Source organism: Mus pahari, chromosome 1, assembly GCF_900095145.1.
Source record: "Mus pahari chromosome 1, PAHARI_EIJ_v1.1, whole genome shotgun sequence".
Lineage (NCBI taxonomy): Eukaryota > Metazoa > Chordata > Mammalia > Rodentia > Muridae > Mus > Mus pahari.
In genome coordinates this window covers 123,749,206-123,763,775 of record NC_034590.1, presented here as the reverse complement: position 1 = coordinate 123,763,775, position 14,570 = coordinate 123,749,206, and the positions used below count along the sequence as shown (strand labels likewise).

Genomic DNA, 14,570 nt, shown 5'->3' with positions numbered 1-14,570 from the left:
TTGATGTGGGTGCTGGGTTCTTTGTAAGAGCAGTAGGTGCCTTTAACTGTGAAGCCATCTCTCTGTCTTTTTCTTTTCTCTCCTTCTCCCCCTGTAAACTTTATTCTCTCTCTCTCTCTCTCTCTCTCTCTCTCTCTCTCTCTCTCTCTCTCTCTCTGTAAAGATACTATATTCCTCTTGTATTTGCACAAATATCTATGGATTTCTGATTTTCAGCTTTTAGGTTACTATTTTGTGGAGTATGTTTTTGGGGATAACCCCTTTCTTCTCTCATGAAGAAAAGTTTTGTTAAATTTTTTTCTGAAATGGTATCTTTAATATTAGAAGCAGTGTCTGGCACATAGGAACCAGTCGATAAATGTTTCAAACTAAAATCTTTAAGGGAGAATCCCACTTATTTTTGTAAGAAATAGGAAGGGCAATAGACTGAGAATCTTTCAGGATAAGAAAGAGAAATGATGTTGATATCCTTTATCTTTTAGGTAGTTCTAGCAACAGGAAACATGAGCTTCATACCCGAATGGTTTTGAATTGGACATCTTTACTTTTACTCTCTTTGCTACCAGAGAAAGGAAGTTATTTGCAGACATGAGGAATAAGCCCCTTTAAAATTTCAGAGTGATTTCTTGAGATCAGAGTGGTGGCAGAAATAACAATGACAACAAGCATTTTGAACACACATTGTTCAAAAAGACACTGCATTTTTAATCCTCACAATAACCCATGGACTAATATTTCCATTTTATAGCCGTAGAGACTGATTCCTTATTTGTATACTGTAGATTGTGATTACAAGTGGATTTTTTTTTAAAACAAAGCCTGGTGCTGCAGCCCATGAATTCTGACTGGGCAGCTTTTCCTAACTATATGGTAGACTGCAAGCAAACCATCTCTCCCATGGTAAAATTGGGGGAATGGAGTCTTCAAGACACAGCCTTGGCCTCCTGTGACTCTGTTAGGATTCACAGTCCTCCTCATAATGACAATCAGTGTCAGGTTAACATGATTCTTAGACAAAACCATGCCCTTTAACCATCTCTTTAAGTGGGAAGAAGTTTCAGCGCTTATGCAAAACCTTCAGAAATATTAATTTGTTGGAGTCTGAGTTTCATTCTTGCCATGTGTATTCCATAAATGTATAGTTACAAACATTCCTTTATCAGAGACTAAATAGAAGGCAAAGGCTGAAGTTTTGATGAGGCTATGTTAAAAAGCTCACTTCTCCTAGAGTTTGGAAACCCGGACTTGATTTCTGTTCTGTCAAATTCTAGGCTCAATTTTCAAACGGGTGCCTTTGACATCTTGTGGTGATGCAATATTCTGAAATATCTCTTACATTCTAAGAGTCTGGGACTTTTGCTGGACCTCACTGCAGGGTTAATAGTACACCTTGAGGTTACTTATGACTTAAGACTATTGTGTACTCAGCTTTCTTTTTGCTTAATCTGCCTTTAGAAGAAATGTAAGAATTGAATCTTGCCTTGAATTCTCCATGTAATCAACCTTTACAACTTAAGATAGTGCACAGGTATAATCTTAAGTTCTTGTTATGTACTCCCCCAAGACCCAGACCCAGAACAATGCATGGGTATCATTTGCAGAGAGCAGCAAATACGCAAGATGAAAGCAGCTTCCTCAAATCTACTGTAAAGTTTGAAAGCATCTATTTATGGAAATTGACTGGTAAACACTGGTGTTTATAGGACTGCTAAATATTTCTGTAAAGCATTTCATTCCTTCCCCATGTGATGTTCTCTGTGCTGTTTAATAAAGACACAGTAAAGCCAGTGTGAGGGACGTACACATAGCAAGGTAGTAGACACATGGCAGGTACACACAATCACACACAGGGCCAGACCAATTGACAAGACAGCCTTCTTACATCAGGCACAGTTTCAGATGAATGCAACAGAAAGACAGAACATGGAAGGCACAGATTTGATGAAGTAGAGAATACAAATCTGGACTCGCTCTTGGTGAAATGGCCCCAAGGGAAAATGGTAACTGCTTTTATTTCTTTCCTTAACGCTACACTGATGCACTCTTGGTGTTTTGGAGTTAACCACCAATGTATAATCCACTTCTCATCTCTTGAATTTAGAGTCACTAATTGTAGAGCATGTAATGATTATCTATGAGACTCAATTCCCATACATACATACACTTATTATAAGCATATACACTATCATATTAGCCAAGTACATTAATTAAAGAAGTAGTAAATGTAGTCTTCCAACTGGAAGAGAAAGATATACCTTTGCTTTTCTTACCTTCATCCAAGGGCGTTTTGCCACTAAGAAACTCCCAGTATGTCTTGTGGTTAACATTTTCAGCGATATTGTTGATAGAAGAGACAATAAGGCCCCAGGATGTCATTGTGGTTTCAAATCTAAGAATAAAATGTGGATAACCTTGGTTGAAGCCAGGCAACAGGAGGCAAGATGGAGAGACAAGTGTTCAAATGCTTTAAAGAACAGATAAAAAATAATGTTCAGAAGAGAAAATACAAATGCCTAGTGAGTATGGAATCATGCCACTTAAAGTGAAATTTCACTGAATAGCATTTGAAGGGTTTTGGTTAATGTTTGCAGTTGAGTGAGTGAGTTGATAGGTATGTCCATATTTAGGTATTCACATTTTATGGATATATCACTTGGAACAAACACTTTTCTTGCATAGTATGTATTTTCCAGATTCTATGGGTTTTTTTCTGTTTGTTATGTTGAGGATTCCAGACAAATGAGTACCTCCATGTATATCCTATCAAACATTCCTACTCATTACATCACACATATCTCCATGGCACAGTTGAAGTCCAAGGTTTTCTTGCATTGCAGTAAAAGGAGTAGCACAGAGGACTGTGCATGAGGATCGTATGGGTTGCATTCTGTTAATGATCAACTCTAATGATGTTCAAATTATTGGAGGACCTTACATAAAGAATCATGGGATCTGATGCCTCTGTCCTCCATAGGTACCCACACTCACATGCACATACCTGCTCCCCACATCGTTAAAATAAATCGTAGAAAATAAGGGACACAAATTTTAGAGAAAGGTATGCCAGCCCATGAATTTGACGAATCATAGCTGTTTGTATTATGTGTAGAAAGAAAATTCTGTAAGATTATTAAATAACTGATTATATTGTGGTTGTAGAGATTATTAAATAACTGATTATATTGTGCTTGTGGAGGCAGTTGGTTCTTTTTTTCCCTCCAAGTATATCCAGAGGGTTTGGGTATCAAGTGTCCTCTTTTCTTTTTCATGCATTCCCAGGGTCCTTTGACTCCTATCTTTCTCTGTGACCTCCCTATCTTCCTCTATTGCTTCCTCTTTTTTTTTTTCTTCAAACGTTTACACTCTCCTCTGTGATCCATTTCCATATTCTACTCTTTCCTAACAGGATAGTTAGTAGAATGTAAATTTCAAAGGCAGACAAGTCCATGCTTAGCTCTGAACTCTACTAGTTACCTGTTATGTGATCTTAGGAGAGAGAGGACGGGAAGGAAGATACAGGAATTTGAGTCAGGCTTGGGGAGGGCAACACTGCTCGCACCACTCACTTGAACATGGAATTTTTGCGCTGCGCTTCTTCTAGGACAGCAAGTAGCACAGATCCACTTTTCACACTAACCTCGATGGTCACATTGAAAAGCAGATCAACCCCTCTCAGCTGGTTGTTTATGGTGTATATGACGGTAATGTTAGATACTGAAGTGGGGACTGGGGTAGGATAGTCAGTTAAAGTTGGTGGCACTTCATGATCTGTGAGGAGCAAAAAGGCTAGGTTATCAAAGGTTTTGAGATTTAAGTTATGGCTGCAAAAGTCATCGCTGTTGACAATATATCCCAGAAAAGATTTCAAGAAAATAGTAACCTTTAAATTGTTTAACAAAATACTTGGATACCTATTCTAGAGCCCTGGCAAAGACTCCATGTTAAACTTGTGATGTCACTGGGAAGCAGCCTAGGTAGTGAGGCCAAGGTAGCAACCCTTCATATGATGGCAATGGGTTTGCTTGACTTTGGCTCCTGTAGATTCAGCACTGAAGTCTATGAAGATCCTATCATTTCTTCCTGTCATATGAAGCTGGTGAATTCCAGAGGAAGTATTTGATAAGAAAAAAGAATCGAAGGAATTGATTCCAGAGATTTATTTCTTCTGGAGTGACAAAAGTTTTAGGAAGGCTTCGCATGGGCAATCTGAATTTTAAATATTTCAGTATTATATTAGATTGTAAAGATGCTATAAAGTAACATGTCAAATTTCTACCCTATCCTGTTGGTATTCTGTCAGGCTATCATTATTAGATCTTAAAGGCTCGAATGAATTTCATCTGTGCCTTTTAAGCCCAATAAAATCAACAATTGGTAATTAGTCTCCTCCCCCTTTTCTTCCTTTTGCTTTTACAGTGTAGATGGCATTGATTTCAATTTAATACTGATTTTATTACTGTAAAGACTGTAGTTTTGTCTGTATGTCTGTTTGATTACTTTGTAAAGAGAAGAGAAAACTTCATGATGCTTGGCAGTCCATTTGTGGAATGAATGAAGCTCCTTGTGGTGACCATGGGCCTTCTACCTCCTTAAAGTAGGTGTTTAGTGTAAGGAGATGAATTCTGAAGGCTAGACACTGTGGCTGTGTGCTAGAACACATTGTTAGGATTGGAGATCAGTTAAAGCTCTGTCCATATGGGATACATGGACAAAACAGTCTTATATGCTACTCAACATCAAGCCACATGCTATTGTACTATAAGTAGCACATTTATTACATAAGAAGGGAGGTCATTGAGAAGTACTTACCAGGACCACATGTTACTTGGGGCACATCTAGGTAAGTCTTGCCTTTCAAGGAAGGGAGAATTTGGGCAATGGACATGGGGTTTTGGAATTTCCCCTGCTTAATCTCGTTGAGTATTGTATGCATAGTCTTCTCACAGTCCCACTCCTTGGCAGGTTGCTCAGGTGTCACAGAGAGAGCCTAGGGTGGGCATGAGTAAGGATATATATATATATATATATATATATATATATATATATATATGATTGGATATAGTCGGGAGATGGCTCTTGTGAGGGGTGAACTTGATTGCTAATCTTTATGATCTTCCAGAATCCAAACTGAAGCAGCACAAGGTTTGGAATTGCATTTGTCTTTCACAACATCTGTCCCATGATAGTCATAGAAGGGGTGGAGGGGTAGCACCCAGCAAAGGCATTGGCCTGTCACAAATGAGGCTGTGGGTACAGTCTCCTAGCTAACAGCAAACAAGTGCTTATTTAAAGGATTAACAACAATGAGCTGGAGAGATAAATCAGTGTTAGATCACTGTCTGCTCTTCCCAGGGACCTTGGCTTAATTCACAGAAGCCACATGGCAGCTCACAACCATCTGTAACTCCACTTCCAGGGGACCCATCATCACCTTATGGCCTTGCCCCCTTATGGCCTTGCCCTCTTATGGCCTCCTCAGGTACTTGGCGTGTATGCGATGCATAGACATATATGTAGGCAAAATTCCTTATACTCATAAGATAAAACAACAACAACAACAACAACAACAAAATAGCACCGAACAATTATCTGGTCAATGATGAGAGGCAGGGAATACTGCCAGGGCTGCTGTACCCATGGCAAGTTTTAGCTGTAGAACAAGGATAATGAAACAAGCCTCAGAAGGAACTGTGGTCTAGGGCAACCTGGGCTGGCAGATGCAGTACACTGCTTTTGATTTGTGTTGTCATGCACAGGTTTTGGTGACCTTCTCCCAAAGCCTATGTCTAAGTCAGGACTGTCAGTCACAGTCTCCACAGGCCTGGCTTTGGGATGGAGTCATGACCTGGGTTGTACTAGTCTCCTTGGGAACAGTGACTGGTGGATTCATGCACCAATCAGTTCTCCCCTGATACACCCACACTGAAAGAAAAAACATGTCTCCTGCTTGTGTATTTCAGTTGTGACTGTATGAGTAAACACCAAGCTGTCATTAATCATCTTAAATTCCACACAGCAGGAGAGAATGAGTGAAGCCAGGCATGAGAGACTACTATGTGTCATTTGATCTTTTTATTCTGGCTATTCTTGAAATCACTTCATCTAGTCTTGACATCCCCAGGTATGTGAAATATTAAATTGTCATTTTAAAATTGGGCTTCTGGTACTTGCAAAACAAGTCTGGATTACTGTACCAAGCAATTTACTTACCCTGGAAAAGTTTCTCGTCTCTTAGGGCTAAATTAGAAAGTATAAATCCTGCTTGTCTTTGGATGGGGCATCATTTGAGGGCCCAGTGAGCCAGATTGGGAAAGTATTTTGCAAGACATGATGTGGAAACTATCATTGCATCCTCCATTCCTTTCACAGTTATGCTAACTAGAGCCCCCAAGTATGGTAGCGAGCTTTGTTGGCCAATGACAAGTTTGCATGAAGCTGGGAAGAGAAAATGGGAGGAAGAGGAGAGTCAGAGATGGTTGTCTCAGCTAGGAAGAGCAGAGTGGGCACTTGGGCACTTGTGACAGGAACAGTCACCATGTTAACTTCAGCAAATACAGACTGAAACTCTCCATAGAGGCCACTTAACAAGGCAGGTTAGCCTAAGAGTATACGTCTCAGCAGTAGTAGCTTCTACTGTGACATATTTTTTTCCTGGGAATAAAACATTAATTCCAGCATACCAAAGCATTAAGCCATCAGCAATAATTGCTAACTCTTTTTGAAGAGTCTACCAGAATCCTTGTTGAGGTCCGTTCCTACCAGAGGAAACTTGGGTGCAGTAGATGGTATGGAAGGATGAAAGGTTTCAGGGTAGAAGTGCCTTTAGGAAGGCATGAGAGTGTCTCAGGTCATGCAAGGACTGTCATTTAGGAAAAGGATGAGTGAGCAAAGGCTAAAAGGTTTATAGCACTCCTGTTGTGCGGAGAGTCCATGGACTGAGTGGGCATGGCACTGTATTTGTGATGTTTTTGTATATCACACAATGTGGTTATAGCCTTGCTCTTATGGGGAAAATGAAACTCAAGGAAAGTCAACATTTGTCTTAGATTGGGGCAGACTTGAAATTCAAACCCTGTTGTAATGGGTCTAGGACCCTTTGATCTCAACAGCACAACTTTTCAGATTAGATAACAGTTATAGATTAGATACTCGTTGGTCTGACTCTTCAGGCTTTCTGGGTAAACTCCAGGTGCATGTGTAGACAGGCAGGTAGGGAGAAGGTATGTGTGGTAAGTGACAAAAAACCTACAAGGTGAGTGGTATTTGGATATGAATAAGGTCTTACCCTTTGATAGGAAAAGCTTTTGTTCTCACATACAATCTACCAGAGTACCTAGAAAGCAATGAAATCCCAAATAGAATTCCTAAGCCAAATCGGCAAAGTAAACAGTTCTGCATCTGGCACTAAACCAATCAGAAACTTTAAACAAGGTTAAGTGAGGGTCCCACCCTGGCAAACCCAATCTTAAGCTCATTCCTTCAGGCTGCCTGCTTTCCTCAGAAGTTTCTAGACCTGAGTTCTGGGGATGCTGTTTTATGGTTTGGCCATGGTAAATAGTTTTGTTTCGTGACAAAATTGCGGTGACCATGACAAGAAGTAGCTTTGCTCTTAGACATTTCCACACATGGTATTTTGGATTGGTGAGCTGTCTTCATTCTTACGTTTGACATTGATTATTACATATGCTCTGTGGACTCTTCTCTAATTTTAGTATATAGAGGATACCAACACCAGTCTCTTATTTTCTCTCAGGAGATGATTTCCTTCTGATAATAGCCCAGAGCTACACAAAGCTTAGGGCTCCAGCCCTCTCCCTTTTCTGGGGTTTCTGAGGTTTGGAGTTTATGATGCAGTTTTCTCTTAATCTCCTAAGATACTTAGAAACTTTAGACCACCAATATCTCAGTATGGCTAGAGGATTTGACCACCTGTGACTTTATAATTTATGATTCTAGTTGGTAATCTCTCTCCATCATCATGGATGCATCTATTTTCCATGAAGGATTCTTGCCCTAGTCAACAGCGGCTGGAGGATGGTGACAGATTTGGGGCTGTCAAGAGCATCTTTCCCTTGTGGGCCAGGAAGTGAATAGGAACACCACAGGAAGACCAAGAGAATCAACTAACCTGGACCCTTGGGATTCTCAGAGACTGAACCATTAACCAAAGAGCACACATCAACTGGATCTAGATACCTCCCCCTCCACATATGTAACAGAGGTTGGAGGTTAGTCTTCATGTGTGTCCTGAACAACTGGAGCAGAGGCTATCCCAAAAGCGGTTGCCTGTCTGTGGGCTATGTTATTTTAGCTGGGCTGCCTTGTCCGGCCTCAGTGGGAGAGGATGGGGCTAGCCTCCCAGAGACTTGAAGTGCCAGGGTGGAGGGGTACCCAGGTGTGGCTCTACCTGCTCACAGGAGGAGGAGGAGGAGAAGGGGAGGACGGATTATGGAAGGGGGTCACTGGGAGAGGGGCAGTGAGCAGGATGTAAAATGAATAAGTAAAAAAAAAAAAAAATAGTTGGCATGCCAAATGGAAGCAGGAAAGGAATACAGTTACATTTCAGTTAAAAGCATACTTTTTAAAAAGAAAAAAAAAGATTCATCTTTCCCAATTCAAGCCTGGGGATAAGTGAGAGAAACAGAGTGGCCTACAGACTCAGCTGAGGTACAGGCTTGGCTCACTATTTACTAGATCATTTTAATTATTTATTTATTTGTGTGTGTGTCTAAGTCAACTTTACATTACCTACATTAATCATTTTAAATACAAACTAACTTTTTGTGGGTAAAGATAACAGGAAAAAAAAGAGAACGCTTTCCTGGTAAATTTGAAGCACAAAATTCCATCAATATTTTGGGAAGACCTGCTTTCGTATCAGTATGTATATACCAAACATTCAGAAGTGTATGACTGTTACTAGTAAACTGGTCATTATTGATAGTAAGCCCTCAAAAATCTCGATTTATTTGTTTCATTTTTTCCAAGAATAAATTAATTTAGGTTTGTCTTCACATTTTCTCTATGAACTAGCAAACACCTGCATTTTCTTAGTAGAGAAACTGAGGGAAGGTAGTTCAGGAATTGACCCCAAATCACATTAGTTAGACTTTCCTAGGCATGTTAGTAGACACACAACCTCTTGACCTTATAGTTCAAGGTTATTAGTCTGGCCTAGATTAGGAGCGTATAGGATGTGGTTACCTGCATGGCAAGGCCAGTGCTGTAGATGTCTCCGATGATGCCATCAGCTTTGATCCTCAAGCTGATATTCTCCACAATAGCCTTCAGAGCCTGACCAAACAGGTCTCTGTAGTTTTCCTGAGAACCCACAGGAATCTTGTTGTACATGCAGGTCAGGGCCAAGGTTGCCACTGCTCCTGTGTCTGTGGCGGAATGGAGACAGACCCCACAACGATTACCACCACAGTCAGTGTTCATCATCAGGTGCTTATCGTAACCTAGTTATAAGGCTTCCTGTAGCTCTCGGGATGGCCTGTGGAACAGGACCCATCTTTATTTAAGACATGAGGAAATGGGAGCTCAGAGCAGTGAAGTAACTGCCCAAGGCCACACAGCCAGTGAGCAGCAGACTTAGAAACACTTGTATACAACTCAACAGCTCCAGACGTGTGTTCAGTCTCACTTCTCATCTCCATGTCAGCAGTTCTGGAAGTCCGAGCTGTCAGCTGCTCAGGGAAGCCATCTTGGTCTTCCCAGCACAGCAGCCTGAGTCTCTAGCGGCTGTGGTTTATGTCTCTTTTGCTCTGTCAGTGTTCTGTGTCATGTGTTATGGCTCCTGGGCTCTGTAAATGCTTGGGAAGTGGTGACTTTATATCCCCTGTAGCACCCAATACAGGGACTCTTTGTTTTTTTCATGTGGTAAACATGTGTGGACCAAAGGAGCAAACTCTGACAAGATCAGAACAAGAAAAAACAAAAACAAAAACAAAAACAAAACGCTAGCAAGTGACAGCTCCCCCTGGCCTTCCCACCTCATCTGAATTCTCAGAGCACCATTAAAAGTGACAGTGTGATTGACACCTGAAGATGAAGAAGTCCATCACACTTTCTGAGCTGACAGAGATTCCGGGTAGAAAGGGATATCAGTCTGTTCTTGATCCCTGAGAGGAGACCCGGACTGTATCTACCCATTCGTCTGATAGTAAAAGGAAAAAGCTTGCTGCTGAGGCCTGTGGAGTGAGCAAAAAAAAAAAAAAAGCCTGGCATGATATTATTGCTTAGAGGGTGGCAGAGGGCTCCATGCCAGGGGCCCCAACTGAGGAGGGATCAGTACACATAGAAAGGTCAAGCACAGGGAAGAACAGGGCAGGGAAAGGATTCAATTAGAAGGCAGCCCAGTGCAAGTGATGGAAAGGAGTAAGACGGTCCCTGTGTTGGTTTCAGAAAATAGCTGTCTCCTGAGAGGCTCTGCCAGTGCCTGACAAATACAGAAGTGGATGTTCCCAGCCATCCATTGGACGGAGCACAGGGTCCCCAATGAAGGAGCTAAAGAAAGAACCCAAGGAGCTGAAGGGGTTTGCAGCCCCATAGGAGGAACAACAATATGAACCAACCAGTACCCCCAGAGCTCCCTGGGACTAAACCACCAACCAAAGAGTACACGTGGTAGAACTCATGGCTCCAGTTCCATATGTAGCAGAGGATGGCCTTGTTGGTCATTGATGGGAGGAGAGGCCCTTGGTCCTGTGAAGGCTCAATGCCCCAGTATAGGTGCGTGCCAGGGCCAGGAGGTGGGAGTGGGTGGGTTGGTGAGGAGGGGAATGGGGGAGAGGACAGGGGGAAGGGGTTTTCAGAGGGGAAACCAGGAAAGGGGATAACATTTGAAATGTAAATAAAGAAAACATCTAATAAAGCATGGAAAAAAAAGAAAAAGGACAAAAAGAATAAAAAAGAAAATAGCTGGTTATAGAAAGGGTATTTGGATAGCAAAAGGAGAAACACTGAAACACGGAGTGTGGGAGAATTAGTAACAATTAAGGAGTGAAAGGTAGGGCTTAGACAAGACCTCTCCATTTTATTTGAGAATAACTTATGACTTGTGTGATGTGTTTGTTGTCCCTGTGGAGATCTGTCCTTAACTCACATGTCCTATAAACCTTTGTTCAATGTTTGCATCCTCGGCCACCTGCATGGCACTCCCCTCCACTTTCTCCCCTTTATCTCCCTGTCCACCACCAGCTCTCACCCACTGTGACCCTGATGGCAACAGCTTACCCACATTGAAGGGAGAAGATTCCATCATTAGGGTCTTAGCGAAGCGCACTGCGATGGGTAAGGTTGCCTCTGAACTCTTCTGGCACAGTGCGAGGATCGCCAAACCAGGCCCATAGAAGGCTGAGGATTCAGCACCCGGGCCTCAGAAGAGACAGAACCATTATTAGATTAACACTTACCACACTGGAGACTTTTTGAGTAACGTGGGCCAAAGCTTTTAAATAGAAATCATTAGAAAACCTGTCGTCAAAGAAAAACTGGCAAAGGTAGACACCAGTGTTTTTCAGATGAAGAGTGTCATCTGCCATCTGAAGAGAAGGGCTGGGTGGCTTCCCAGTGGGCTTCATATTGGCTAAGAAGAGAGACTCACAGGGGGAGGGGCTGGGGGCTGGTCTGTCAGAGCAGAGGTGGCCTTGTACCTCCTCCCTTTTTACTTCCCACTTGCATAATCTTCCTTTCTGGTTTGACAATTCTCAGGGAGGACCCTCCACTCTTCCCTTCCTTCCCATGAGATCTTACTTGAAGGTGACCAGTTTTCCATTTTCTTCAGTAGAGTGGACACTTTACTTCCAGGGTCTCTGCAGGAGGAGGTGAGAGCCATAACGGTGAGGGCAAGCTGCCCACTTGTCAGGTCTGCAGCAGAGAGAACAGGAGGAGGAGGGCATTCTCAGGCAAGGCGCTGCCCACTGGCCATCGCACTTGTTTTTAAAACTTAAAACATATATTTTTATTATTATTACTGTATGTGTGTGTGTGCATGTGTGTATGTGCGTGTGTGTGTGTGTGTGTGTGTGTGTGTGTGCATATACGCACATGCACAAAAGCCACAGCGTACATGTGGAGGTCCAAAGGCCACTTTGTGGAGTCAGTTATTCCCTCTATAGTTATGTGGATTTAAACTCAGACTGTGAAACCTGCATAAGCAGTGCCTTTACCCACGGAGCCTTGTACCTGAGAGCAGTTTCACTAGACCATTTCCCAGCTGCCCCCTTCCTTTAATTTTTTTGAGACAATGTTTCACTCTGTATCCCTGGCTGTTCCGGAACACAGAGATGCTCCTACTGAGCGCTGGGGTTACAGGTGAGTGTCCCAGCCTCCCATCTGGGATTTGGAATTTTCAGCAGTGCACTCACATGATTTTAAAATCTCCTTTTTCCAAAGAAGGAGACACAGAAACAAATCCTGGAGGAAACATTGACTGAAACTCATTATTTTATATAATTATTATACACTAATGAAGAATCCCTGGCATCTGTTTATAAAAGAAGCGAGAATGTCTGTACAAGTCCATGGAAGCCTATAGGCAGAAAGTAAACTTGGTTATGCACTTTGAATCTTCAGGCAATTCCTGTGAAGTAAGTGGACCCCAGACTTTGTTGTTACTGTCAATTATTATTGTTTTTGTCCTTGGAGGGCACGTAAGTGGCATCTGGTGACCTATTCATAAGCAGCATGTCTGGAATCAGAAGCCTCCACGCTGTTCCCTGAGCATCCCTGCCTGCCCCCTTTCCTGATTGTTCTGCTGTCTGATATGTTCAGATGCTCTGCTGCTGTGTAGGGAAAAGTGAATGAAGTGTCATCAGAGGCAACACTGGCATGGGCGATGACACAAAGCTGGAGTCTGGGGGTGGCCTGTATGTGGAAGATCCAGGATGCAGGGAGAGGCTCCAGTGTCTAACCTGCACTGTCACTGGCCATGAGCTGGTAAGTCAGGAGCTTCTGGGCCTCCAGGTTGTAGGTGCCGGCCAGGTTCATGGCAATCAGGATGCTGGGGTTTGGGAAGTCTGAATCAGTCACCGAGTTCTCCATGAGCGCTTGTAGGCCATCAACCCAAGGTTGCTGATCTGGGGGGACAGCTGAGAAGAGGAAAGCCACGTGACACAAAATCATCACTCATCTCTCTTTCCCCTCAGCCCTCAGCCCCTTTCTCGGAAAAATAATTTCCACGTCTTTTAGGCCTTTTAGCAGAAGGCTTGAGAGCTTTGGGGATCAAGTGATGGAAGAGGAATACAGAAAATGATGTTTTTCTTTAACAGTCCTTACACTTTCTCCAGTGATATCTATATTTAAAGTGAATTTTCCTGTGCCAACTTTGAGTGGTACAGCTCAGAGGTAATTAACACGATTTCTAACCACTTCCCAGAACTCACTGATTTCTTTTATATTCATTTCCCTCTACTCTTCCCTCTACGTGAAGACTCTTGATGATTTGAGACATAATTTGTTCTCAGCAAATATTTGGGCTCTCAGTTACCACTAAGTATCGGCCTTGTTCCAGCAACCAACATGCCTGCAGTCACAATTCAGTCTCTTTCAATAAGAAATGCATCGACCTGACTCTCAGAGAATTGTTCTCTGAAGTCATGAAAGATGACTTCCATGGATGACAGTCCATGGAACTTGTCTCCGTCCTGACTCACGTCTGCCTCTTTGACACTCCTACAGTGATTGCTGTTCCTCTTCCTTTTCATGAGCACGACTGTGTCTGAAATCTCTGCCTCTGGAGGGGTCTGATCCTTTCCCATCAGAACAATCATTATACTCACAGCAAGAGCTCTGGGCACAGGTTCTGGTTCCTGCCACAGCCCAGAGAACACTTAGGAGGTAGAGGGTAAGCCAAGCCATGCCTGTCCACGTCTCCCTTCCCATGAACACTAGTATTTGCTAGTGAAGTGTTTCTCTACCTTCTCCTGTGTGCACTTATTTTTGTAATAGTCTGCTGTAGAGCCAGCCACTCCTATGCTGACTCCTCCTACTTTGATACAGCTCATTCCCATTTGCTTATCTGAGTTTACTAACTGTCTAGGCCCTCCATGGTATGTAAAGGTGACTTCTAAGTAGCAGAATGGTATAAGAACTTGAAGGTTGGGTAATGCAGCAAAGACAATGAGTGTCTCTTAACAAACTCCTAGTAACAGGTAGGGAAGATGGCTAATGTGTCATTATAGGCAGGACTTCTCCTATGCCAATAGCCTCCTGATACTTATCTGCAATGATTTTATTAAGATTTAGGTGTTTAGTATGTGTCAGCTCATTCCAGTGTGCAGGGCTCTCTGGTGAAGATATACTCCAAGTAGATATGATGACTATATGCAGTTCAGTCAACCTGGACCTGAGTTCCAGTTAGAACACTTTGAAGTTGTTTGATTTTAAGACAAGGGGTGGAGTTTAATTTTCTGGAAATTGTTTTATTTAATTTAATTTTTCTACCCAGGTATAAAAATAGACTTTGCTACACTTGACAGACCTTGGCTGACTCATCACTGGTGCATTTATTTGCTGTTTGTTTTCCTATACCTACCATTTTGTGCCGCAGTGCCTTCTTGACTGAA

The 14,570-nt window shown here is 42.4% G+C and overlaps 1 protein-coding gene across 1 annotated transcript in view; it reads right to left on the bottom strand.

Moving 5' to 3' along the window:
• Cblif (cobalamin binding intrinsic factor) overlaps positions 1 to 13,951 on the bottom strand; it is a 14,704-nt gene extending 753 nt beyond the window's left edge. Inside the window, exons 1-8 of the mRNA XM_021218623.1 lie at positions 13,785 to 13,951; positions 12,918 to 13,094; positions 11,758 to 11,871; positions 11,239 to 11,379; positions 9,205 to 9,386; positions 4,810 to 4,987; positions 3,567 to 3,768; positions 2,271 to 2,389 (exon numbers count right to left, since the gene is read on the bottom strand). Coding sequence (XP_021074282.1) covers positions 2,271 to 2,389; positions 3,567 to 3,768; positions 4,810 to 4,987; positions 9,205 to 9,386; positions 11,239 to 11,379; positions 11,758 to 11,871; positions 12,918 to 13,094; positions 13,785 to 13,887 — 1,216 coding nt within the window. The 5' untranslated portion in view covers positions 13,888 to 13,951. The remainder of the gene's footprint in view (positions 1 to 2,270; positions 2,390 to 3,566; positions 3,769 to 4,809; positions 4,988 to 9,204; positions 9,387 to 11,238; positions 11,380 to 11,757; positions 11,872 to 12,917; positions 13,095 to 13,784) is intronic.
• Between the last annotated feature and the right edge of the window lie 619 nt (positions 13,952 to 14,570).